At 58.1% G+C, this 26428-nt stretch overlaps 1 protein-coding gene across 12 annotated transcripts in view; it reads left to right on the top strand.

Annotated features, from left to right (window-relative positions):
• The first annotated feature begins 1237 nt into the window (after positions 1-1237).
• PPFIA1 (PTPRF interacting protein alpha 1) overlaps positions 1238-26428 on the top strand; it is a 68785-nt gene continuing 43594 nt past the window's right edge. For 8 of the 12 annotated variants that reach the window (XR_009404240.1, XM_059399124.1, XM_059399106.1 and 5 more), the window contains exons 1-7: positions 1238-1322; positions 2536-2799; positions 22918-23019; positions 23375-23539; positions 24156-24230; positions 24593-24694; positions 24856-25077. Coding sequence is in view for 11 of the 12 variants with exons in the window: in XM_059399124.1 (XP_059255107.1) it covers positions 2536-2799; positions 22918-23019; positions 23375-23539; positions 24156-24230; positions 24593-24694; positions 24856-25077 (930 nt within the window). In the remaining variant the exon portion in view is untranslated. Of the gene's footprint in view, positions 1323-1981; positions 2082-2535; positions 2800-13725; positions 14118-22917; positions 23020-23374; positions 23540-24155; positions 24231-24592; positions 24695-24855; positions 25078-26428 lie in introns of those variants that run through there. The other 4 variants (XM_059399147.1, XM_059399078.1, XM_059399086.1 and 1 more) reach the window with 3 other exon arrangements.

Here is a 26428-nt window from a genome sequence, read left to right as displayed (position 1 = left end):
GAATGAAAGAGGTCCTGGGCCCTAGGAGAGAAAGCCAGTCAGAGCCAGGCCTGCTGCTGGGGAGCTCTCAGTGGGAGTCAGGAATCCACCCACTCCCCACACGACCTTCACTTAGGCTGGGGTGACTTCGGGGGCTCCTGGCTCCCTCACCACGGGCACAGGAGCCAGTGGTCCTGGCAGCAAGGCCCTGGCCCTTCGGCCTGTCGAGTTTGTGCGGCAGGTGTCACCGAGAGGGGCCAGCATCTGCTTTATTAAAGGCGTGTTTATCATCCCTGTGTCTGCAAGAGCCAGCACGGCACTTGGCCCAGAACAGGCGTTCTTACAAGTTAAGCACAAGCTAGAAGTATGAGTGAGGACGAAGACCCCAACCACTGTAGGACCCCGCCCGTTACAACATCCCCGGGGTAGGTCTTTGTCATTTCCGCACCCTGCAGATGGGGCACAGGCGGCCGTGGGCTCCCCGAGTTGCCCAGCTCCACACTCGGGGACAAGCATGTGCTGGGAGTCGAACCCGCCGTTCCCGGTTCCCAAGCCTGCTCTCCCCGCACGGCGCCCACGGGCCTCCACAGCAAACGCGGCCCACCTGGGCCTCCGCAGGTACGGCAGGTAAGCCCCGGTGAGCGGGCCCCGCGCAGAACCGCGTCCTTCGGAGTCCTGTAGGGTTTGGTCCCGAGGAGACTCCGGTCCCCGAGGAGGCAGCCCGCAGGTCACCCGCAGGTGACCCGCACCTGGGCGCGCCCTCCTGTAAGGTGTGCGGACGTGCGTCTGGTAAGGGTCTGGCTCAGAGCCTGATGCACAGTAGACGTTCGATAACGGCCTTTGGCTTGCCCCGCGGCTGGGAGGGGAGATCCGGGGTCAGAGGGCCTTCGCCAAGCTTCGGCCACAGCGAGACGACCCCCACCTGGGCGGGGCGGGGCCGGGGGCGGGGCCGGGGCGCGGGAGTGGGCGTGGCTCCCCTCGCACCTAGCCAATCGTCGCCCGAGGGGCCCGGCCCGCCCACCTGAGAGGGCGGCGCTTGCGCACTCAGCCTCCGGGGCGCTCCTCCCGGGGGGGCGGGGCCGGCCGGCGGCGCTCGGCGCTGACGCTGCGCCGACGCGCCCGACGTCGGGCACGTTGACGCCGGCGACGCGCAGCCGGGCCCGCTCCTGCCGCGCTCAGCCCGTGTCCGGCCGCGGGCCGGCCTTAGTACCTGCGGCGCTGCGGGCCCGGGGCCGGCGGGCGCGGGCGCGGGCTGCCGTCGTCGGGCCCCGAGCTCGCCCGGAGCGAGCAGCCGCCCGCGAGCCGCCGCGGAGCCTCCTCGCCCGCTCCCGCCGGCGAGCAAGGTAAAGGAGCGGGAGACCGAGGCAGGCTCGGGGCGGAGCGCGGCCGAGGTCGCCCGCGGCGCCGGCCCCCTCCCCGCGGCGGGTGCGCGGCGCTCGCTGTCAGCGCCCCCGGGCGCGGGGGCGGGAGCCCGGCGGGACCCCTGGCCGACGCGCCCCGGGGGACCGGCTCTGGGGCCGCGCGCCGCCCCCTCCGCCGACCGCGGCGCCGGGTCACCCGGGTGGTCGGGTCAGCCCCGGTCAGCCCCGGTCAGCCGGGCGCGGGCGCGAGGACCTGCGCCCGAGAGAAGCGGCGACCCGGGCTGCGCTCCCGTTGTCCGCGGTCCTCCCCGCCTCGGGTCCGGGGACTGTGCGGCGCCCGGCGCGGGTGCGAGGGGACCGCGGTCGTGGTGTCGCCGCCCGGCGCGCCCTGCTCGGCAGCGGCTCCTCGGGGGTCCAGCCTCCGGCCCGGCGCCCCTGCCCCTCGGGGCGCCCTTCGCAGCGTCCCGGTGCTCCCCTTTCACTTTTCCTTCCTTCCTGGCCGTCGGCGGCCGCAGCGACCGGCTCCGTGTCCGCTGTCCAAGTTTCCTTTTCTTCCCTTGTTTTGGGCTGTGGACTCGCGTAGTTCGGGTGCCGCACCGCCGCACCTTGCAGCCGCTGGAAAACGCCTTTCCCGGCGCGGAACGAGCCCGGTTCCTTTGAGCGCTCGCCGGTCCGGCCCGAGGGCTCAGGGGGCCGTCCGTCCTCCGGGAGCGGACCGCACGCATTCCTGTAAGATGCCTGGTGGGTTTCGTATGGTCAGCTTCCCGGGCTCTGTGCTCCTTCTGGGCTTTTCCCGAAAAGGGATCGGGCGGCATGTGTTTCGACCTCTCTCTCCCCCACCGGGAAATAGGGGGAAAAAAAGGGTCACAGAAGCACACTTGTTTCCAGCAACTGGGAAGTGGGGCTTCGCAAACAACATGCCACAGGGTTTGTTCTTCATGGGAGCCGAGTCTCCGGGGTCTTTACCCCTTCCCCGGATTACTGCGCGCGGTGATGTGTGCTCCTCTTGTGGGTTGTTGCAGACTCCACACTCCGGTGTACCTTTGCCCCCACTTACTTATATTCAGAGTAAAGCCAGAGCTGAGAAGAAAGAGGCTGCCGGTCAGCCTTCGGTGTATTAGTCACACAGACTTGCAGGTTTGCGGGAGCCCCCGTTTTGCACTTAATGACTAGAGCCTGGGTCTTTTATTTCAAGATGATGTGCGAGGTGATGCCGACCATCAGCGAAGCCGAAGGCTCCCCAGGAGGAAGTGGGAGTCATGGGTCCCGCTCCCCATCCCAGCCCGACGCAGATTCACATTTCGAACAACTGATGGTGTCCATGCTGGAAGAGAAGGACCGTCTTCTGGACACGCTGAGAGAGACTCAGGAAACGCTGGCATTGACCCAGGGGAAGTTGCACGAGGTCGGTCACGAGCGAGACTCCTTGCAGAGGCAGCTCAACACTGCGCTCCCACAGGTATGGATGCTTTGCACCTGGAGCTCCACAGATTCTGCTTTTCCTCTCTTGTGTGTTTTTATGGTGTCCTCTTCCATGGGGTTCATGTTTTAGGCGAGTGTGTGAAATGGTTCTGGTTTTCGTAAGTCAGGTGCAGAGAGTTTCTGACGGTTAAACGTACCGAGCAAGGATGAACTCCGTGGTGTGCTTCGCTGTAAACACCTCGTACTCTTGTTCCCTTCCTCGGGCAGCAGAAGGAGCTGTCTAGATCTGGGACGGTGCTCCGAAGATTTTGGACGGGGGCCACGAGGCGTCCCAAGCTGCGTGGTGCCTTCCGTTCTGTTGTCTCAGGCTTTTCTGGCTGAACGTGTGCTTCTCATGGATTTTATCACCTAGCTCCCATTTTCTAAGGAAATTTAACGGGCACATAGGAGTGAGCTCACGGGAAGGTTGTTCTTACAGTCCACCTTTAGAAGAATGCCTGTGCTCTGTGAGTGCGGTTTGTTGTGGGGGGGCATGAGACGGACAGTGATTCCTTTGGAACTGTCTCATGGCTGACGAGAATCGTCGGCTTGAAGTGACACCAACGTCGTTCCTCTGAGTCTGTGACGTTTGACTGGTGTTTCAAAGCCTCTTCTTGAGGAGCCGAGCGAGGACGTCACGACAGGGAGGGGAGAACATCACCCACGAAAGCGTAAGGCGAGTGGCACCGGGTGCTTGGGTGCTCGCAGCTGCCCAGGTGCCGCTTGACTCAGCCGTAGTCCGCGCCTTTGTGGCCCTTCCAGGTGGGCCTGCCGAAGTGCACGTTCGTGCTCCCGCCGTCCGTCTGCCGTGCTCAGTTGGTGAATGAGTACTTGCTAGCCCGAATGCGTTTCTTGGCTGCAGTCGGTTCTGAAAGATTGATAAGCCAAACGCTTGCATTTCCTCCTCAGCAGTAACAGCCTGGCGGTAGGGCTGCCGTGCTCCCTCTCCGTGGGCTCGGAGGACCATCACGGTTCTTCTCGTGCGAGCCTCACCAGTTCTGTGGTTTGCACAGGTCGGGTTTTATTACCGCGAGCTCGAAAGCATGGGCCAGAGATGCGCCACCGGATTTTAGTGTCTTTGTCAACTTTTCGGTAGATTTTGCTTTCTTGTTTCATGATTGTTATGTGTCTTAGTGTAATCTGAGGCCGTGCACTGAAGTGCATATCAAACACTTAAGTATTTCATCAGGTCGATTTTTGGAAGACGGAGCATACGTGACCTGCCAGAAGGGACAGGAGTTCCATGTTGTCCCCGGTTGCCACGACTGCCCCGTGATTTGTTTTTAGCTACTGCTCAGTGTGCTGTAGCCTGGAAGCTCTTCGTTGAGTGGAGAGTGCAACACTGGCCACACCCACTGAGCCCCTCCCCACCTGCCCACCTGCCCAGCTCCCTGCCTCCCCTCCCTACTGCCTGCCTCAAGGCCTGAGCACCTGAGAGCACCTGGGACTACCCCTGCCCAGCAGGAAGAATAAACTGTGGTAGGAAACCAGGTGCTGGTCACAAGCACGTGTTCGCTAAGTGAAAAAAAGTTTTCTGAAATGTACACTCCCCGCTGTGACTTTCTCTGAGTATGTCGTCGTCGAAGTTTGTTAACGTATGCTATTACTTGCTCACAGACTGTGCTGGCGGTCCAGGTGCCTTTACTCACAGAGCTGTCCGCCGCACTCCGCCGCCAGACTCGCGTCAAACGCTGCAGCAAGCAAAGTTCCCCGAACCGTTTACTAAATGGTTCCTCTTTCTCAAATGCTGCTCTCAGGTGCTCAGGCCTTGAGGCAGGCGGCACCTGGACGGAGAGACAGAATGTGGCCAAGTTTCCTGGAAGCCCCCTCCGACCCACTCGCAGCACTTGGGCCCCAAAGCTTACCCGTGGTCTTGACTTTGCGCCATCGATGGCGTTGGTGTGCTCTGATCTCGTGTAAATGAGACAGTCATTGAGCACTGTGCTTGTGCCATGTGTCTGTCTGGCCCCTTGTAGCTTTGCTCATTCTCGGCGCGGTCTAGTCCCTGGCGCAGACGTACCCCAGTTTCTTCCTCCCGCTGGGCGTGGGCAGTCCCAGGTGCTTGTTGGTGCCGGTGCGTGTGCTCCGAGGGGCGGCGTCGCTGAGTGAGTGCGTGTTTGTCCCCCACCCACGGTGTGTGCGCGCTCGTGGCCGTCCGACCCTTGGTGGTGTCAGTTCCTGCATTTTAGCTGTCTGGTGGGCGTTACGGGGCGGGAGGCTGAGTGTGCTGTGGGCTGTGCTCGCTGCTGCCCGACGTCGGGTGAATGCGCAGGGGCAGGTCTTCTGTGTGCGCTTGTGGGCCGCTTGGATATCTTCTTCTTGAAATAATTACCTCTTGCCCATGTTTCGATGGAGTTGTCTGCTTTGTTCTTTATTGGTTTGAAGGAGTTCTTTGTATTATTTTGAATACACATAGGAATGGCAGACTTTTTTTAATAGTCTTGTGGGTTTGCCTTTCATTCTCTCAGGGGTGTCCTTTGATAAGTTTTTTCCTTTCCAGTGCAACAACCATTTCTATTTTTCTGGCTTCTTGCCTTGGCTCGGATCTTCAGTGCAGTGTTGGGCAGAAGCGAGGAGAGTAGGTGTCCTGTGTCCCTCCCAGGACCGGAGAGAGAACTTGCAGTGGCTGACCATCGCCTGTGACACCGGCTGTGGCTTTACTGGGATGTTTGTTATCAAAATATGAAAGTTCTCCTCTGTTTTAGTTTGCTAAGGTTTTCTTTTAAATCATGAATTAATTACATTAAGTTTTCTTAAATGTGTTCTCTGCATTTTTGGGATAAGTGATTTTGTTGTTGTTGTTGTTAGTGTGGTGATTTAATTTAAAATTTTTTTTGCCACATGACGATAATCCCGACTTGATCTCTGTGTATTCTCTTTTTGCTGGATTTTATTTGTTAATATTTTGCTTAGGATTAATTCATGAGGGAGGTTGGTCCATAGTGGTACTTTCTTGTATTGTCCTTGTTAGGTTTCCGTGTTAAAGTTCGTGCTGGTCTCATAAAACAAGGTAGGAAGTGTTCCTTGTGTGTTCCCAGAAGGGTTTGTGTGAGCCTGATGTTTTCTTCCTTCAGTGTTTGGAAGAGTTGTTTGGCAAAACCAGTTGGTATAGGGCTTTCCTTGTGAGAAGGTTTTCAATCTCAGATTCATTTTTTTTATGCGGAAATAGGATTCTTCTGACTTTATATTTCTTCTTGTGTCTATTTAGAGAAGGCCTATTTTTCCCTAAGAACTTGCTCAGGTTGGGGCGCCTGGGTGCCTCAGTGGGTTAAGCTTCTGCTTCATCTCAGGTCATGATCGCCGGGTCCTGGGATCAAGCCCCGAATCGGGCTCTCTGCTCAGTGGGGAGCCTGCTTCCCCTTCGGCTCAGGTCATAATCCCGGAGTCCTGGGATCGCATCCCACATCTGGCTCCCTGCTTGGCAGGGAGTCTGCTTTCCCAGCTGGCCTCTCTCCTCCAATGCTCTCTCTCTCTCTCATTCTCATTCCCCCCCGCCTTAAATAAATACATAATCTTTAAAAAAAAAAAAACAAACTATACAGTTAGAATAATGGGGTTGAAAGCAAAGTAATTGGTCACATAATTGTATGAAATTTGATATTCCATTAGGTTCATTTGCTTCTGTTTATTCCTAATTTTAGGGTTTGGACTTATTCTTTTGGAGTCGTTTTCAAATACCTGAAGCATGTACATGATTGAACAGTCAGAACTCAAGAAAAAGGCACTGTCAGGAGTCTTGCCCCCCCCCGCCCGAGTCACCCCCCTCCAGGGGTGGGGCGGCCGCCCTGGTTTTGCCTGTGCTCCTGGAGCCTTTGGTAACTGTGCCTGTTTCACCCTCAGAGATGAGGCCCAGCTAAGCTTTGTCACCACTGGCTCTGCTCGTTCAGAGATGTGGACAAAATGTTTCCACTCTGTAGGTTTTCTCCCTGTAGCTAGGAAGCCGGCTTTTGGCTGAATTCTGCAGGCTGAGATTGTGGTTCATCTGGCAGGCGAGGTCCGCCCATGCGTTCTTACTCTTGGCTGTCAGGGTCTCATTCTCATTCTGAGGAGGAAATGACATTTTGCCATGAAAAGAAATTTGGGAGCTTGAAGCATGTCTTGCATTTTCAAGTTTTTGTGCTTTGCAAATGGGCTAATTATCCCTCCTGCTATGTAGTTTGAAACCGTTGCCAACAGAAATATAAAAATTGATTTTGGGCAGTGGCATGCTGAAGTTGAATCGTGTGTATGAAAGCTGAAGTCTGGGCGGCCTGGGTGGCTCAGTCGGTTAAGGGGCTGAGGGGTCCTGGGATCGAGTTCCACATCGGGCTCCTTGCTCGGCGGGGAACCTGCTTCTCCCTCGCGCTCTGCCTGCCACTTTGCCTCCTTGTGCTGTCTCTCTCTGTCTGACAAATAAATAAATAAAATCTTAAAAAAAAAAAAAAGACAGTTGCGGTCTCCTTGAGGCTCATCTGTATCCCGAGGCATTGATTTCTCTTGAAACCGTCAGGCGCCGTTCCGAAGCTAGGGCACCTCTTCACGCCCCTGCGGGAAGTTTGTGGGGGAGCAGGGATGGCAGGTCAGGTCCGGGTGTCCTGTGTGCCCTGAAGTAAACAGAGAAGTGGCGGGGAAGATGGTTGTGACGAGCCTGAGTGTTCCCTGAACAGTGTGGTATGCCGTGGAGGGCTCCACTGCTGACACCCGTGGACGCTAATGGCCCAGAAACGCTGTGCGGCTTCCCGAGCCCGCTCCGTGCCCGCACCGCCACCGCCCACACGCGCTGCAGGGCGGCCGCGGGCAAGCTGGTGCCCCCGGCGTCCTGCTGTCGGGCGGCGTTTCCCAGAGCAAGCGCGGCTCCCTCGTCGCGCCGACGGGCCGCTGACAGCAGGCACGCGGGGGCGCCCAGCGCGTCACTGTCACGCCCGCCGAGTCTGCGGGCCGCTCCCGCACGCACCCCACGCGCCCCGACGCCCCCAAGCTCCGGGCGGCCCCGCAGTCTCTTCAGCTGAGCCCAGGGCTTGCGTGCGGTCTCTCCCTCGTGACCTCAGCCCTGAGCATCCAGTGTCCTCGTCCGTCCCAGAGGTGGGGGGCACCAGCTCCGCGTTCACTGAGCAGACGTCGTGCGCGTCTGCCTCGTGCGGGGCGCCGTCCGAGGCCGGGGGGCCGGGGGCCGGCTGCCTGGGAGACGCAGTAGGACGATAGCCCGCGCGGCCGCCGCAGCCTCTGCATCGGGATCGCCTCCGCGAAGCCTCATCTGCGTCCTGTAACGTGTACTGCAGACTGTAGACCATCCGGAGAGCTGGCGCCCTGTGTTACAGGGGAGGAAACAGGGCGCAGAGAGGTCTGGGCGCTGCAGGGCCTCTGCCCCCTGCTTTACCCGGGCCGTGAGGTGGTCCTGCGCTGGGCTGTCCGCCAGGGTCCTCCCTCTGGCGCCGCCTGCACAGGGGCCACGGCGTTGCTAATGCACACAGAAGGGCTTTCCCGTGCGCTGTGACCCACACGTCGTGCTCGGGGCCTGGACTCTGGCCGCCCGCCATCAGAGCAGCCTCACGGGCTGTGGGGACGGCGACGTGAGCATCCCTGTGATGGTGTCGCAGCAGTGACCGCCAGCCGCTGTTCTGCTGGTCACCAGTGGGCCGCATCACAGAGTTTGCTTGTGGTGAAGAGTGCTTCTCCTCCTGCTTCCCTGTGGGGGCTGCGGCCAGTAGGCGAGAGGGTCCCAGCGGTAGGGATGCTTACGATGCACGCGGTCCTCAGCGTCCCGAGTGCCCACCGTGTGTGGCACCGCCCCAGAGGCGGTGTGACCTGCGATGGGCCAGTGGGTAACACTCCACGCTGCGGGCGTAGACGGCGTCGCATAGCGAGCGGGCCTCGCCGCGCGCTGCCCGGGCGTCGTGTGCAGGACGGGGCAGCCGGCAGCGTTTCCGGGAAGGCGGGAGAGCCCAGCTCTGGGGAAGCTTCCTGTGCGCCCGGCGCGTGCTCCTTCCTGTCCACAGTCGGGCTCCGAGCGTGTAACCGGGCCCAGGACTGGCCCGCGCCGTCCTGACCTCCAGGAGAGGCTGGGAGGGCCGGCGCCGGCTGCTCTCGGCTTCCCCGGGCCACGCGCTGCTCCTGAGAGGCGGGAAGGGGACCCATGGGCTGGATGGCCAAACTCAGTGACATGGCAACAGCGGGACTAAGAGGAGTGACAGTCGTGCCTGTTAAACTGAAGGATGCAGTGTCATTTAGCGCCGCAGCCGGTGTTGGCACTGCCTGGCTGGGTGATCAGGGAGAATTGTCACGGCCGTCCGCCCTCTGCCCCGACTCCCCCGGGCAGAAAGAAAGGACACTTAGCAAATAAGGACTGAAACGGGTGGTTTGGGGACTCCCTGCTCAGTGGGGAGCCTGCTTCTCCCTCCCTCTACTGCTTGTGATCTCTCATCCTCTCTGTCAAATAAATAAAATCTTTAAAAAAAATTTTTGTTAAAGGTTTTTATTTATTATTTGACAGAGATCACAAGTAGGCAGAGAGGCAGACAGAGAGAAAGGAGGAAGCAGGCTCCCCGCTGAGCAGAGAGCCCGATGCGGGGCTCCGTCCCAGGACCCTGGGATCATGACCCGAGCCAAAGGCAGAGGCTTTAACCCACTGAGCCACCCAGGCACCCCTAAAAATTTTTAAAAAAATAAAAATGCTATCAGTTTTAAGAAAAACACAGATGAAATAGTATTGGATGTGGGGAGCCTGGTAGGGGAGCTAAGCGTCTGCCTTTGGCCTGGGTCATGATCCCAGGCTCCTGGGATCGAGCCCCACATCAGGCTCCCTGCTCATCGGGGAGTCTGCTTCTCCCTCTCCCTCCAGCTCCTGCTCTCTCTTGCTCTCGCTCTCTCCCTCTCAAATAAATAAAATCTTCAAAAAAACTGTATTGACTGTGTATCAAGGTCACCCTCGATTGACAGAAGGAGCCACGGAGAGCTCTTGGGGCTTCATGGGCCTGTGTGAGGATGGTGGTGGGTCCCAGTGGTGGGTCACGACCAGCCCCTCTGTACCCCTCACTGCTAAGCACGCTTCCCTCCCGCCCCCCACATCAAGCCTTGGGACCCTGCAGAATGGCCTCTCGGCCAGAGGCCTTCACTCCTGAGACTGTCTGGTCTTGCGTGAGCTCGGGGTGCCATTACTGTGTCAGGAGTGCGTGCTGATCTGTGAGCACCGCGGTGGCCCCGGCCAGTGGCCTGCAGCGAGTGGGGGCTCCGGAGGCGCAAGGCGTCTGTGCAAGCCGCTTCGCAGCCCGCACACACTTGGGGCTCGGGCGCCTCGGCCGGCGGGGGGACTTGGCCTGGGGTCTCGCCAGGCTCTGAAGAGAACATCTGTGCAGAGTTGTGAATGCCGAGCCACCTGGTAAGCCGGTGACCTCTGCCCATCCCTGACCCGCCTGGGCCTGTGTTCTGATTTGTAAACTGAGGTAGCGTGTGGGTCTGGCAGGGTGGCCGAGCGGAACGTGTGGGAGAAGGTAGGAGAAGGTCTTGGAAGCCATAAAGCAGGAGGCAGATCTAACGTTACGGAAACGAGTATTAGCGTTGCCCGATCCCCTGGCGCAGCGTCTCAGGCTTCTTGATCTTGCTTGGGACCTTCCTTGTCCTCGCTCAAAGGGCTGCTCGTTCTCAGGTCCGTGTATTTCTATTGACGAAGCATAACAGAGCCACAGAGAAGTTCCCCAGTGAGGTCCCTTTGGTCAGAGTATCATGCTGAGACCTCGGATTTATTCTCAGCTACTGTCTGTGCCCGAGGCTCGTGGGGCGGGAACCTCAGAGCCGCGAGAGTCTGAGCAGAGTCACGAAGCAGTAGCGGCTGCTGGCGGTGGCATGTCCCTGACTCCGTGCCCGCACGCCGGCTGGTGGGACACCCGCACTCTGCCCGCCGCTTTGCCAGGGTGTGGGGAGCAGCTCCTTCCCCCCGAGCAGACGCGGGGGGCGCCGCGAGGGGCAGGGGGTAAACTGAGTGTGCTGTCCGCGGAGGGATCGCAGGCTGGGAGAGCCCGCCATGGAGGGGGGGTGACTGAGCTCAGGGTGAGACCTCGCGGGCCGTGTCCCGGAGGCCGTGGGGCTGGGGCCGCAGATGCGGGAGGCATGGGGTTGTGGAGCCGCATGGCCGACAGTCTCGGTGTTGAGGGCGGGAGCTCACCGGACGGAGGCTACCAAGGGCTGCAGTCAGTGCACCCATGGCACTGGCGGAGGGCCATCGTGTTGGGACAGGGGCACTCAGGACAGGGACAGGTGTGGAGGGGCAGGCGCTGTGCAGGCGGAAGAGATGCTTCCTTGGACAGCAGATGCTTTATTTGGGTCATTTCCAGCAGCCCAGCTATGTGGTTTTCTCGGAGGCAGTGTCGTTCCTGTTCTGAGAAGTACATGAGAGAGAATCAGAAGGTGTTTCAGTTCTCGGTCCTTGATGCCAGCAACCTTTGCTCTGCGGCCCTGCCCCGCACAGTGCTTGTGTGCTGGCCGGGCAGCCAGGCACGGGGTGCTGCTGCCTCTGTGGCCGTGGGGCTCGCCGCGGGCTCGTCCTCCCACTGGCAGCTCTGCTGAGCCCCAGACGGCAGTCCCTGGTAAAGCACTGGCCGTTACAGCTTGGTGTCTGGGCCTCGCCCCGTCCACAGAGGGGAGCAGGCGGCCTGCTAGCCGCCCCCACCTCCCATGCATTGTCCTTGGGCTTTCTGCCGTCACCTCTGGCTCTTGGGAGATGCTGGCCAACGCTCTCCATCACTGTCTTGTGGATTCTGTCCTCAGGGCCCCCATGGTCACAGGCAGGGTGAGGGGACCCTGTTGCATGCAGCGCACCTGCCAGAACTGGGTCAGAATTTCTCATCTGTCAGTTGAGCAGCCTCATGGCACTGCCGACAGGGTCCTGTCTCACAGCCCTGGCTGTGCACTTGTGCCTGTGGGTTGCTGTGAGGGCCTGTGTCTGAACATTGCTCCTCATCTAGAACCTAACTTAATGAAGGTCCCCAAAGCATCTCAGAGTATCTGATCACATGTGGAAGAGTCGATCAAGGCTTTCTTTGCACAGCTGAAGTGCTTACGGGAAGCGAGGACATGGCTGCCTTGTGCTGGAGGTGTCGCCAGCTCAGGGCACCCTGGCCCACCTTCACTCACAGCAGCTCCGTGAGCCTGTGAACCACGGGGCAGCGCCTGGGTGCATCGGGGGCCAGTGGAACAGCAGGTGACTGGAGGAGCAGGGCCACTTGTGGGGGAAGGACACCTGCTGTCACTTCCATATGTCTATTTGGTCCAGGTTTTGGTGGCGTTGCCACAGCGGGGGCGGGGGGGGGGACGACCGGCATCCTGGCGCAGGTGGTTCTCGAGCCTGGCGGCGTGAGAGCAAGGGAGCCGCCATCTGCCTGGCGTCCTGCAGTGAGGGCACTCGGGAGGCACGAGGGGATGCCCGCATGGGGGTTGGTGTCCTGGGGTTCCCAGATGGCTCAGCACAGGTGAGCAGCTGTCACAGCAAAGAAGGGCGGAGAACATAGTCGAAGAATCTCCTGGAGATGTTTTACATCCGGGTGATGTAACCGGACGTAGAAAAGAAGCCTGTTAGAGGAGTGTAGCCCCAGCCGGAATAACGTTTACTTTAGTAAACAGAGCGGCCGGAGCCGGAGTCCGCGGCCTCTGCGATCTGTATCCCTGGTGGTTTATAAGCTGCCGAGGTTCACAGCATTGTTTTCCTTGAGATTTATTTATTCACTTTGCCCAGGGGTGGGGGGAGCGGGCCCCAGGAGGTCGCTCCAAGGGTCTGTCCCGCAGGTGGACCAGGCGCAGGGTCAGAATGGGCAGGTGGCGGGGAGCGCCCCCGTAGCCGCGTCGTTTGCAAGGGCAGAGCGCGGGCAGCGCGGACGCAGCCGGCCCGCGGCGGGCGGCCTTTGCGCTCACAGGCGCGCACGTCCGAGTGGCTGCAGACAGGACGGCGTCCCCAGAACCGGCTCCGAACCCTCTGCACTCCCATCCTTAATCAAGGGAAGTGAGGGGCAAAGGAACGTGCATCCAAAAGCCTTGGGTAGGCGAGGAGCCATACCTCCGTCCCCACCAACGAAGCCCAGGACGCAGTGCGGGCGAGAAGCAGGAGCTGGGGGCTGGCAGGTGCTCTGTGCAGCTCGGCTTCGGGGTCCCCAAGAGTCCGTGGGGTGCTGTGAGGAGAGGGGGTCACAGGCTCCAAGAACTTGAGGGCGAGATACGCAGGAAGCGCGACTGGAGAGCTGACGCTGTTCGGGAAAAGTCTGTGTGGGGGGTGGGGCGTGGGGGGCGGCTGGGAGCCCAGGGCGCCCTCTGGATGGACGCGCTGAGCTCTTCTCCCATCTCACGCGTGTGGATGCTGTGGGGACCCGGATTCACGTTTGAATGTGTCCCAGGGACTTCCTTTCGGCCGTGTGGCCAATTGAGGGAGTCGGAGCCCCAAAGCCCGTCCCGCCCGCGTCTGTGGAGCAGCTGGCTTCTGCCGAGAGCAGGGCGCACCCTCGGGGGCGGCACGGGGACGGGGTGCTCGTTCGGTTGTCTGGCCTGTGCGCTGGGGTGGGGCACTGGTGCTGCCCCCCCACATCGGAGACGGAGGACGTGGAGACCGGTGTGTGGTCGGAGAGGTGAGTTGCTGCCCAGCACGGAGTCATGGCGACTGACCCGAGGATGCTCCTCTGAGCGTGTGTCCTCGTGCACGCTGCCTGCCGGGGGCCCTTTCCCAAGGCCCCTCGGAGCTGCCCCGTGCCGGTGAACCGTCGCCCGGCCTCCTCGCTGCTGGGCACTGAGCACTGAAGGGGCCTGTAGAGGGGGCAGAAAAAAACAAAAGACAAAATAAATATCCCCCCCTCCCGCCAGAAATTAAACCTCCAGGGCGAATGGGCATTTGGCCCGGTGGCGGGAGCAGGTCAGGGGAAGACTGGCCGATTGACAGGTCTGCGGCGGGGGACGACCGTGGGTCCAGAAGCAGCACAGGAACAAAACGTGTTCAGGGAACCATGGGGGAGTTGGGACCATACGCTGTGCCCGAGGCACAAAGTGGTAAGCAGGGAGGCTGGAGAGAGAAGCCGGCACAGCCTGCAGAGGGGCCTTGGGAGCCGCCCCTCCAGAGCAAGGGCACGTTCCAGAAGACGCTCGTATGGAGTAGCGTCGGGGCAGCCAGCCGTCAGTCAGCATGGGGGCGAGGAAGGAGGCGAGGAAGGAGGCCATGTGCCCAGGTGTCCGGCCCGGACGGCTGGAGGGAAGCGGGCCTGCACTGTGCCAGGGCGGACAGCCCGCTAGGGACCGGAGCACGGACGACCTCAGTTTGGGGAAGATCGTTTGAGCCTCCTGGAAGACATGGAGATGCGCCGCGGGCAGGTGGGCCGTTGCCCAGGGTAGTGGGGCGGGGCGTGGCGGTGGCGGGGGCAGCCTCGGACACCGGTCAGGCAGGCGTGGTGTGTCGGACGGGCAGGGGACCTAGGATGGAGCCGTGGCAGCACCAGCGAGTATGCGGTGAGCAGAGAACATGGGAGCAGGAGAGTGGGAGGGAGGAGGCCGGGGCTCCCCATGGGGCAGGTGGCAGGGTTACTGGAACCGGCCTGGGACCAGCCAAGATGAGGCCATCGCTGGGGTCTCAGCCAGAGCTCTTGCTGTGAAGTGACGGGGTCGGGAGCCGCGGTGCAGGGACTGGTAGGAGAGCGAGAGAAAGAACCAGCGACTCCAGGGAGAGCCGTGCGTCTGCGTGGCTGTGAGCGCTACGCTTGGGTCCTGTAGCTCTCCCGAGTTTAGGAGAGGAGCACGGAAGGGATTTAAAAAAAAAAAAAAAGATGAAAATGTATACTTAAAATTGAATAAAAAGTGTAAGTTGAAAGTCTCATTTCCAGCCACAGTGGGTGACCTTCATTAGGTGAGTGTCCGTCTGTAGTTGTCTTGTGTTCGTACGGAAAATACTAACACGTGTGTGCTTTTACCCAGATTGAGATCAGCTTGAAATACTGTTCTGCACCATGTTTTTTTGGATTCAAAGCATATAGTCTTGATTATTTCATCACTAAATACTCAGTATGAGCAGAAGTTTTGTCAGTGTTCGTTGCTGAAAGAAACTGACGAGGAAACATAAATTATATATATTGGAATTTTTTAACTGCTTGTGAATTTTATTTTGATGCTTGCAAGTACTAGTCAGTGTTTGAAAAGCCAGTGCCGCTGCACTGAGATGTGGCTCCAAGTAAGTCTAGTGAGCCCGTGAGCCCCATCCTACAGTCCTGCTTTCTCTCCCAGTGTTCCCGCTTCCTCACATGCATGGATGGGCAACGGTATGGAACCTTCCTTTTAGAAAACGGGGGTGGGGGCGCCTGGGTGGCTCAGGTGGTTGAGTGTCTGCCTTTGGCTTGGGCCATGATCCCAGAGTTCTGGGATTGAGCCCCATGTTGGGTTCCCTGCTCAGCAGGGAGTCTGCTTCTCCCTCTCCTCCCCCTGCTTGGGCGCACTCTCTCACCCTTTCAAAAATATAAGTAAGATCTTAAAAAAAAAAAAGATTTATTTTAGAGAGAGAGTGAGGGAGAAGGGGCAGAGGAGAGAAGCAGACCCTGCTGAGCGGAGCCTGCCGTGGGGCTCGGGCGCATGACCCGAGATCAGGACCTGAGCCGGAATCAAGAGTTGGACACAACCGACTGAGCCACCCTGGCACGCCCTCTATGACCTTTCTGAGCATACCTTTAATGCCTTTAATAAGACACTGGGGTTTCAGAACTTATGATTTGCTCATTCATTTTGGTATATAAATTTCCAGTTTTCTTTTCAAAATTTGGCATGCTTTTAGCTTCTACCGACAGAAAATAATCCAAGCCCACTCGGCAAGTCCGTTTTTCAGGTATTCCTTTCTGATTACTCAAAATCAGAGCCGTTTCTGTCTGTGGCGCGCTATGCTCCTGCGCGTGAAGGACGTGGTGTTACCTGTCTTCCGTGAAGCTTTGTTCTTGTCTCAGCAGGTTAGCAGAATAGTGAAAACTCAGGAAGAAATAAAATGGAGCCAGTGGTGGAGATCAATACCAAAGCCTGTGGAAACGTAACTCCTAACTCGTGATGACCAGGGGACCAGGGCAGGAGAAGGGGGCGGGGTCAGGACCTTGGGGGGCGGGGTGAGGCTTCACAGCTGCTTTCTACCCAGAGTCGTCCTCCTGCAACCACTGGGCCGACCATGTTCGTCACTTTGGGAGCTGAGTGTCGCATCTGAGCCAGGGGACTTAATTTAAAATTGGACTGAGTGTGGATTTTGATCAGTAGTGTCTGACTTGTATGACCTGAACCTGTTACCCAGGTCTGAGCTTCTTGTCCAGAAAGGATTCGTCCTTTCTAGCATTTCTAGCATTTCGTCAGCATTTTCAAGCACTATGTGAAACCAGGTTCTTAACCTGATTCTGATGGTTAAATGTTGCTTTTCTGGTTCACAGTCCGAGGAATGTCCAACAGAAGCACGAATCTGTTTTGCTCGGACTTCTGTTTTATTACAATGAGAGAACTCCGGGGATGGGCGCATCTGTTCCCTTCCAAGAAATACTTCAGACTTTGATCCTAGTAACTAGAGGTCACTTTCCTACGTTCAGCTTGCCATGTTTCTTAAGTAAACCTCTTTTCTGAAGAGGAGAAAGTGGTGCTGACCAGGCGGGTCACTCGTGGACTGCGTTTGGGGCCGGTTCTGCTGCCTTTGGTGCTGCCTACAGTGGGAGCGCAAACACGGTCCGCATACGAACATGCTTTTGGAATCTTAAACTTTGGAATTTCCTGTCGAATGTTTATCTGAACTCCTAAGTTTAAATTTGGTTGATACTTTTTCACTTGAATTCTTTTGTCCAAAGAGAAAGGTTTTTCTTTGAGTAAGCATGATTGTGAAATCTTAGAAATTCATTTTCTACCATCGCCAAAGCAGTGTATTGTAGAGTGGTTTGGGCTGTTGAATTAATTGTAAGAAACACTTACATTGAACCAAAATGATGCGAAATAAATACATTCTCTTCATAGGTGAACAAAAGACAGTTTGGGATCTATGAAAAACGTCAGGGACTTCAGACTCAGACTTGCTTTGATGAAGGAGGAGTTACAGGAAAAGTGAGCCAGTGGGGGTCTGCGGTGAGGGGCTTGTAGCTAAGTGCGGGTAAGGCAGGTAGGTGATCCCCCCACGGCCGGGAGCCCACGGCCACGATCCAGGAGGCTCTGCGGTGACCGGCTCCTCCTAACCAGGGACTCAGGAGTGACCGCCTCTTCCTTACTGGGGACTCAGGAGTGACTGGCTCCTCCTAACTCGCGGGCATGGGAATGGTGGGCTCCTCTTAGCCGGGGGCTCGGGAGTGACCAGCTTCTCTAGCCGGGGGCCGTGGGAGTGATGGGCCCCTCCTAGCTAGGCGGGGACACGGGACTCACCTGGGAGGCTCTGTGGTGGTCAGCTCCTCGTGGCTAGAGCATGTCAGAATTTTGGAGCATCGTTCCACTCCTTCTGAGTATCCCGTGTCCGCTTGCTATGATTTGACTAGGTATTTCATTCAAAGCCAGCGAGATTTGTTCGTGATCGAAAGGCTTTTAAAAATAAAACACTGATATTCAACTCTCCTGGACCCACAGTCCAGGACCCTACCAGGGTGTCTGCGTAGTGGCCCTCTGCCCTTCTCGTGGCTCTCCTTCCTCTCCTGCCTGAAATCCCACCACAGCCTGGCTAGCCCCTGGCTGCTTTCACTTCACTGTCCTCAGTGGGCAGGATGCTGCGCCCAGTGCTGCCTTCTCTGTGCACATTCGGTGGTCCCGGGCCCCGCTCCCCCAGGCAGTTCTCCCGCCGCCTCCCCAGTATTCCTTGCCCGTCCTGTCTGCATTTCACTTCAGCGAGGCTGGGACAGATCGGAGGACGCCCATAAACGCCCACCGCACGTCTCCCACTGGTCTGGGTCTCTGCTGGGCGGCCTTTCCTCTCCCCGGGGAGGAGCCGTGCACTCCCAGGACGGGCCGCCCTCTGCGCCACCCCCGTGCTCTGCTCCCAGGGGCTCAGAGTGGCCGCCCGGTCAGTCCTCCTCTCCCCGGGTTCTTACCGCAGGGGGCTTTTCTGGACCCGGATCTTCCTCTTCCTCTCACCCCCCACCCCTGACTCAAGGCTTTGCTGCTCCTCCCATGCTCTGCTGACTCCTGTGCAAGTCAGGCCTCCACCCGCCATTGCTCCGGGACAGCCGTGCCCACGGCCCCCGCTGCCCTCCGCCTCAGCGGGCCCGCCTCTCCGTGAGCATCAGCGGCCCGGGTGACTGTCCTCCTGGGAGCATTGGACTCCTGACACGGTCCCTTCCTGGTTTCCTCCTGCTCGCCGGCCGCTCCCACTGTGCCTCATGTCCCACGTGATCGGCATCAGACACCTCCTTGAGCCTCACCTCTGTGTCCCTGCGCTCAGCACTGCGTGGTTTGCCCGCAGTGAGACTGCCCTCCCGCCTCCGCCGCCATCCCCAGGAACCCCAGCAGCTACACTGTCTACCTGATGCTGCCACGGCCTGTCTTTAATGCCCCACACGGGACACAACCTGGATTGGACTGTCCGAGCTCCCTCCCACACACGTCCGGCCCAGGGCCCTGCCGTCCTCAAGAAATGCTGCCTGTCCGTCCCTTGCTCTGGCCGCAGCTCAGGAGCCCTCCCGGGCCTTGCTCGCTCTCGGACCCATTGGCTGTCCAGTGCAGCCTGTCTGGAACCAGCCAGCGCCTGCGCCCTGGCCTGCCTGCATTAGGGCCGTGCCTGATGGGTGCCCCCTCCCCTCCTTGCCCCATACAGGGAATCCTTTAAACTGGTGAAGGGCACGACAAGTGGTGTGTTGCTTACTTGTGTTCCATTTTGAAAACTCTGTCTTGGTCTCAGGTTCTCTAACCCGGGTCTTGATTCAGACCCTCGTGTCTCCTAGGGCCGTGGCAGCTCTCCAGCTGTGGGCCTGGAGCTGGCTTCCCACTGTTCACCTCCTCCTCCAGCCCCGCTCCAGCGCGGCTCTCAGGGCTTTCTCCGACCCTTCTGAGCCCGCCCTCTGTGTCGAGCACTGCCTGGGCTCCCTGTTCAGGGCCCTCAAAGTCTGTAGATGGACGACTCCCAGCGCCTTCGGGATAAAATCGGACTCCTCACTGTGGTGCGCGGGGGCCTTCCGTGTCACCTCTGCCCCCACCCAGCCTCCCTCACCCTGTCCTGCATAGCGCCTGGGTCGCAGCCCACGGACACCCTTTTCCACTACCAGACACCTTTGTGCTTCTGTGAAGAGGCTCTCCCCTGCCAGACAGCCGGTTCCTGTCTGGGATTCAGCCGTGCCGCCCTCTCCTCCGGCAGCCCTCTGGGGCCACATGGCCACCTCCCGTCACAGATGACCTCGACGCCGCTCCCATGGTAGCCAGGGCGTTTCCCGCTTGGAGCGCTGACCACACAGGGGTCACTGCGAGGAGCACCCTGAAGGGGCCAGGCACGCCTGTCCTGTGTTGGGCTAGAGCGGACGAGCAGCCAGCTCTGGAATGGACAGTGGCTGCCTGTCCATGTGCAGCCCAAACTCACTCTTTGACTGGGCTCATCCGCAAACAGCAGTGCAAAGGTAAAATTTAAATATAGAAAGAAATCAGCTCAAATATATAGCCAGGCCCCCACGAGAGAAAAATACCCTTCAGTACAGAAACAGAAGAGAAACCCAGTGTGTGGTCAGCGTGAGTTGGCCTGGTTCCCTGGCCTGCGGCGCTCCAAGCACCAAGCGTGCAGGGACAGTGGCAAACTTGGCTCCTGCACTGGGGGGTAGCAGGGACTAATGTGTCCGAGGAACTAGAACTAAAATCAGACTTGCTGTTTGGCGCTGGGTTCAGATGAGGCTCCCCACGGAAGGTCTCTGTCCCTGGTATACTGGGGCTTTATAGGAAGTCGTGGGCCTCGGGAGGGTAGGAAGCACTGCCTGGGCTGGGCCACACTGTCGGGTGACTCTCTCATGGGATCCACATCGTCTGTAAGGAACAGGCAGCAGGAACCCTCAGTCACCGTGGAAACCTAGCTCTGGCCTCTGGGCCTTGGGACGCCTAGAGGGGCAGCCGCTGGACACCAGGCAGGGAGGGACGCGCCAGCAGGAAAAGCTGCTCAGGCTGAGCTGGAAACCAGATCCGACGCTCCGAGTCCGCACCTACGCAAGTGTGCGTTTCCTCCATCTGCAGGCCAGCAACGGCCAGAGGGAGTCTGTGTAAATGCTTGAACAGACACACGCACGTCGCGGAGAGAAACAGGAGCAGAAGGGAGGCAGGGAAGGCACGAGGAACATGCTAGTTCAGTGACCGAGAGGGATCGGCCTGCACGCTAGACCTTGCCCCCGACGTCGGACCGCAAAGCAGTGAACTGACCCAGATCGCGGCACCAGGCCCCGGCCCGGCGAGCCTACCCCGACACCCCACCCCCCCGCCGCCCCCGCCCTTGGACTTGCCCGCCACGTGAGTGATCTCGGATCTCACCAGGACTGGTTTGGATCAGGTTCTCTTTCACCTAAACACGAGAGGTATTTTCTGATGCGAGATCTCGGTGACTAGATGCAGATCTCTCGGTGTTAGGCATTGAAGGTCGCTGGTTATTTACAGCAGGAGATGGAAATCAGAGTATTTGGCCTAATTCACTTTGGCACATAGGAAAGGAGTGTCTGCGGCTCGGGAGAGAGCAGGAGCCGACGGGAGAGCAGGGCCCCCTCCACGCCGCTTCCCGGCCAGGCCTCCTCCCCCGGTTCCCGTCCCGTCCCAGAGAGCCGGGGCGGCTCTCCACGCCACCCGGGGCAGGTCTGAGGACATGTTTGGATTGTTCTCATTTAGTTTTACTGTCCTTTCTTTGTGGCTCTGCCTTGACACACTGAAGTAAAGAGTTGTCAGGGATCTGGAGCGGGAGCAGCCTCGTCTGTAGAGAGCCGTGTGTGTGTGTGAGAGAGACAATCATGTTGTGATCCCCTTCCTTTGGCTTGAAGGTGTCCCCTAATGACTTCCCCCTGTTTTGAAGACGGGTACTGGAGGGTGTGGGTGCGCTTTCTGCGGCACGGCTGCATCTGCTCTGCAGGACCGGAACGTATTTTGCGGAAAGTGCGAGCTTTCTGTGTCGGCCAGCGCCGCTGCAGCGAAGACCTCATGGACCCCCAGGCTCATCTTCGCTTGCAGGGCAGGCCATAGCGTGCGGTGCGGGTCGCGCGCGCTGCTCGTTCCTGGGGCGTCTCGACTTGCTCTGCCTCTTGGGAGCGCGCCCAGCAGCACTAGTGACTGGCACTTTGTACGGGCCGCGGGGTGGTGGTCGGGCTTCTGGGATTGCAGTAAACAACAGACTGGCTGGAAGCACAGGCCGTCGCCTCTGACTGCGACGCACAAGTTACTGGAGGACAGAGCTGCTTACAGGAGAGGACGAGTGTCCGGCAGTTCCTGCCGCTCTCGCAGCCGCCGTGGTAGCCGCAGGAGGTGGCACGGGATCTGCGCGTGAGCACCGCGTGGACCTTAGCCGCCCGCGCGCAGGCGTGACTGAAGACCGCGGCCAGCGCGGCTCTCGGCTGCGGGCGGCTCCGGGCATGGGACGGGGAGCGCTTGCACGCGTGCACTCTCATAAAATTTAACTTTTTGTAGTAGATTTGCACATTTTATGGCCGCAAATGATAAAAAAGGCTAGTACCTATATATATTTTATACATTTATGACATGCCTTTTTCTTAAAAATGTTTTGTTGTTGTTGTCGTTGTTAAAGATTTTATTTATTTATTTGACAGGCAGAGATCACAAGTAGGCAGAGAGGCAGGCAGAGAGAGAGAGAGGAAGCAGGCTCCCCACTGAGCAGAGAGCCCCATGCGGGGCTCGATCCCAGGACCCTGGGATCATGACCCAAGCGGAAGGCAGAGGCTTTAACCCACTGAGCCACCCAGGCGCCCCTTTTTCTTAAATTTTTGAAAAGATTTTATTTGAGAGAGAGTGTGAGTGAGAGAGCGAGCAGGAGCAGGGGCAGAGGGAGAGGAACAAGCAGGCTCCCTGCTGAGCAAGGAGCCCACATGGGGCTCAGTCCTGGTACCCCAGGGTCGTGACCTGAGCCAAAGGCAGACACTTCACCGACTGAGCCCCCCAGGCGCCCCTTTCTTAATTTCTTGACATTTTCTAGGCTACTCAGTTCACCTGTCAGTTTTTTCAAATTGTCGCACGTCTCCAGAAGATTTTCCAATGCGTTTATTGGAATAAAGGCAGGTAGAGGTGGAACTGCACAGTTGAAGCCCTGGCGTTGGCGGGTCAGCCCGTTTCAGTTCTGTCGTGGTTCTGTAGGCTTTTGTGCGCCAGCCTTGCGAAGTCGGATCGCCGGAAATGCTGTGCGTTCCGCGGTCAAGTTCCCTCTGAGTTGCAAAGGGTTAATTTACAAATGGACTTCAAGTATGCCACTTGTTAGTTAATTTTCTAGAGTTGCTTAAATCAACCACTCTCTGGACTCTGAATGTCAGATTGTTAGGTGAACCTTTATTCCCTCCTTTGTCCTTTGAAGAGAAAACTCTTAGAAATACAGAGATTCGTGGACAGAAGACGTTACTTATTTCCGAAGAGTTTTGCCTATTGAGAAACTGACCAGAGAGTGTGTGTCCACTTCTTGGAGCCTGCCCGTGCGTCGGGCCCCAGGGCGGTGCTCAGTATTGTGGGGAGCGACCCCACAGCAGGGAGGGGAACCGCATCCCCTCAGGGACACTTCCCCCAGAAAGTTCTCTGAGTACAGACGTAAATCTTCCGCGTCCCTGGTCTCACGGGCCTGCCAGCAGTTGTGAGAGGTCCGTTTCACTGGGTTGACTTTGAGCCAGTTGAGGCTAACGGACCAGCTTTGGGGGCTGTCAGCCCCTTCCTGGGGCTGCCCCAAGCCCGTGGTCTTCACAGGCTCCAGGAGCTGGCTGAGGCAGGACAGGAGGCTGGAGGCGAGCAGTGGCCTCCGCGGCCTGGCGTTCTCCCCTCAGCCGAGGTTCTGAGCTGCATATCTGCGAGGCGCCAGAAAACCTCCCTGGCCCCTTGGGTGTCAGACCCCGTGCTCGGAAACACACTTGGGACTCAGGCGGGTCACAAGGAGGGAGCTTGTGTGCCTGCAGGACTCTGGGGGTGGTGGGCGGGTGCGGAGGCTAATGACCCCTTGCCGCCCTCCCGTTTTGCTGCCCCACCCCCCCAGGAGTTCGCGACACTTACCAAGGAGCTCAACGTCTGCAGGGAGCAGCTCCTGGAGAGAGAGGAAGAGATCGCAGAACTGAAGGCGGAGCGGAACAACACCAGGGTCAGTAGGCGCGCGCTCGCCGTCCGCACGCTGGCAGGGGTTGCCTGGGGGGCATGGCTGCTGCCTGTAGACTCAGGGTGCTTCCGCTCGACCTGCTTTGAACTCTCTGTCGACATTTCCCCATGGAGTCAACCCTGATGGATGAGCTCAGCACGCTCAGACCATGTTTGGGTCGTGATGAGAACTAACGCGGTTTTAACTCATTCTGGGGGCGGGGGGGCTCCCTCATTTTAGACTGAATTGAAGGGATTCGTGTTTGGCCTGGCTTGTGGTTAAAAGGGGTTTTTGCCCCCGAGGGAAGTGTGAAATCACAAGTGCTCTTTCAACATGCTTTTGCCTTGGCCTGTCCCACCAGCTGCTGCTGGAGCACTTGGAGTGCCTCGTGTCCCGGCACGAGCGGTCGCTGCGCATGACGGTGGTGAAGCGGCAGGCGCAGTCCCCGGCGGGCGTGTCCAGCGAGGTGGAGGTGCTCAAAGCCCTCAAGTCCTTGTTCGAGCACCACAAAGCCCTGGACGAAAAGGTGCCCGAGCTCCCGCGGCTCCCGGTGTGCGTGTGCCCTGCGTCAGGGATACGCTTCGTGCGTGTGTGACTGCAGTTCACTTTTACCCTCGAGCTCCTGTACACACCTTTTCTGTGAGAGGACAGACTTCTGTATGGTTACAGCGTGGTGGTTGGTATAAATGTCTTAAGACTTACCATATGCTGTATATTGATTTGTCATGGGTAATGTAACTTATGTAGGGGAAGATTTCTCTCAAATGCAAAATTTAAAGCTTGTTACAAAGTAAGTTTTGTTTTTGTTTTTGTTTTTGTTTTTTCTCCCCACGATCTTATTTATTAGAACAGATGAGCTGGGTGGGGTAGCGGGAGAGGGAGGAGTAGGCTTCCCGCTGACCGGAGAGCCAGATGCAGGACTCGATCCCAGGACCCAGGGATTATGACCTGAGCCCAAGGCAGATGCTTCACCGACTGAGCCACCCAGGCGCCCCAGCAAGCCAGTTTTCTTGACATTAACATCAGTGAAAGACATTGAAGCCATTCTGTCCTGTTTTCTTACGCAAATGGGTCCCAAGGGTGACTTTACGTTAAGAAGCAATTCAACAAAAACACGTACACACTCAACCCTCTGTTTCCAGGTGAGGGAGCGGCTGCGAGTAGCACTTGAAAGGTGTAGCTTGTTAGAAGAAGAACTCGGGGCCACACATAAAGAGGTAAGCTGCGTCAGTCACCAGGGAATTTGATTAGAGGGACTCTAATTTTTATCCCTTGTTTTCATAAGAAGCAGGAAGCCTGCAGTGCTGGCCATCAGGCGTCACTGCTCTTTCTGACCAGCGAGCCAGCCTCTTGGGCCACTGCAGTGACCAGCACTAGGCTCTTAGCGCTGGGTCACACGGTCCCTTATGTCCCCATCGTCCAGTCGAGAGCACTGACCGAGTCGCTGACCCAGTTGTGTTCAGGCTAGACAACAGCACCGTGTGTGCTGCCCAGTCCCATGTTGACAGTTTGGAGTTGCATCTTTCCGAGAGGAATTTCTCTTTATTTCCTCACTCTGTGTTCAATTCTTTGCTTTTAGCTAATGATTCTTAAAGAACAGAATAATCAGAAAAAAACGTTAACCGACGGAGTGCTTGACATGAACCACGAGCAAGAAAATACGCCGAGCACAAACGGAAAGGCAAGTCCTTAGTGTCTGTGTCTTTCCCTGATGTCCTCTGTGTGCTCCCGAGGGCCGTGGGAGCCGACCCTGGCATAGATTGGGCCACTTGACTCTTTCCGGGAAGGGCTCTGTCCCTTAACTCACCAAACAAGGCTATTCAAGGATTTTCCCCCCCGCAGAGATCTTCTGACGGTTCTTTAAGCCACGAGGAAGACCTTGCCAAAGTCCTCGAGCTCCAGGAAATCATAGACAAGCAGTCAGAGGAGCAGAGCCAGATGAAGGAGCGCCTGGCCGCGCTCTCCAGTCACGTGGCGGAGCTGGAGGAGGACCTGGACACCGCCAGGAAGGACCTCATCAAGTCTGAGGAGGCCAACACCAAGCTACAGCGTGATGTCCGCGAAGTGAGTGACGGGGCATCGCCGCGCCGTGGTCCAGCTGAACGCGGGTGCTCGGGGGGACCCTTGTGTGTGCACGTCTCCCCTCGGCAGAGTCGGCTGTCTGGATCTCTTCTCCGTCACGCTTGTGTTTCACTCTGGTGCACGCGTCCGTGTCTGTCGTGCTGCTAGTCCGTGCACTGATGTGGGCCTCACGCGGCGGAGGGCACGCGCTGGCCACCGTCCGAGCTTTCCAACCCGCAGCGCCCAGAGGGCTCATGTGCTCTCAGACGTCGGTGGTCAGACCCGCTGAGCAGTGGGCCTTGCTCACACTGGGGTCCCCAGGGTCCTGCTGTCAGACCCGGTAGACGGGTACTGGTTTCCACGTGTGCAGTGATTTATGGGAATCGGATCATGTTTATAAAACAGGTAGAGGGCAGGATGCTTTCTCTGGCGCCCCCACCTGTCGCTCCCTCTACGCTGTCCCTGTAGACAGACAGTCATCCCTCCCCGACACCCCGCCGACCCCCACCCCCGGGCTGCAGGAGGACCTGTCACACCCTCGGACATGGTCGCACGGGCTTCCTTTCTGCGCAGTAGCGGAGCCGGCCTCACTCACCCAAGAGTTTAAAACAAAGAAAGATATTTGTGGGGGTCATACAGCCTACTTAGTTGTATTTTTCTTTGGCAAGGGTAGGAGATTCTGTAGCTGAGTTTAGTATGCAGAGAATTGTGAAATTCTCTTTTTAAGACTCCTCACTTGAAATACTAAGACTTCGCTGACGTAAGTTCCTCAGTAAACAGGGAGGGACCTAAGATGAATCTTTAGGGTGGGGTACAGGAAGGCGGGGCAGAAGGTTCTGGGCCCACTTCCTGCGTCAGACCCCCCCAGGGTGAACTTCGCTGCGGGATGGGCCTCAGACGGTGGCTTCCAGTTACAGCAGACGTGGCGTTTTGCTTCCGTTGATTGATAGCAATGCCCCAGTTCTGTGGTGATTGGCTGCCGTTTCATCCAGCCTTTATGCAGGGGAATGACGGCTGCATCCCCTGATCTGTCTGGGAGAGGCCGCCGCCTGCTCCGTGGAAAGCCCGCTGGTGCCGGGGCCGGTAGAGGCTGTGCCTCGTTGCTCGCACCTTCAGCGCCCGGCATTCTTGCCGTGTGGGGAGATTTGATTCTGCGTTTCTTTTATAGCGTCATGTAGGAAAGAGTAAGCTTGGTACACTTAGTGGCCAGATGTAGTCTTAAGACAGCTGAGTCTTCATTGGTCATGTAGGGGCTTGGGATGTTTGAGGTAAGTATGTTTTCATTTGTATTGGAGGCATTGGCACCTCTCAGTTTTGAGGACACTGGTTTTATATTTGACTTTGAAAATCAAGA

Source organism: Mustela nigripes, chromosome 1 (assembly GCF_022355385.1).
Source record: "Mustela nigripes isolate SB6536 chromosome 1, MUSNIG.SB6536, whole genome shotgun sequence".
Taxonomy (NCBI): Eukaryota; Metazoa; Chordata; class Mammalia; order Carnivora; family Mustelidae; genus Mustela; species Mustela nigripes.
This window is presented reverse-complemented; position numbering and strand designations above follow the sequence as displayed.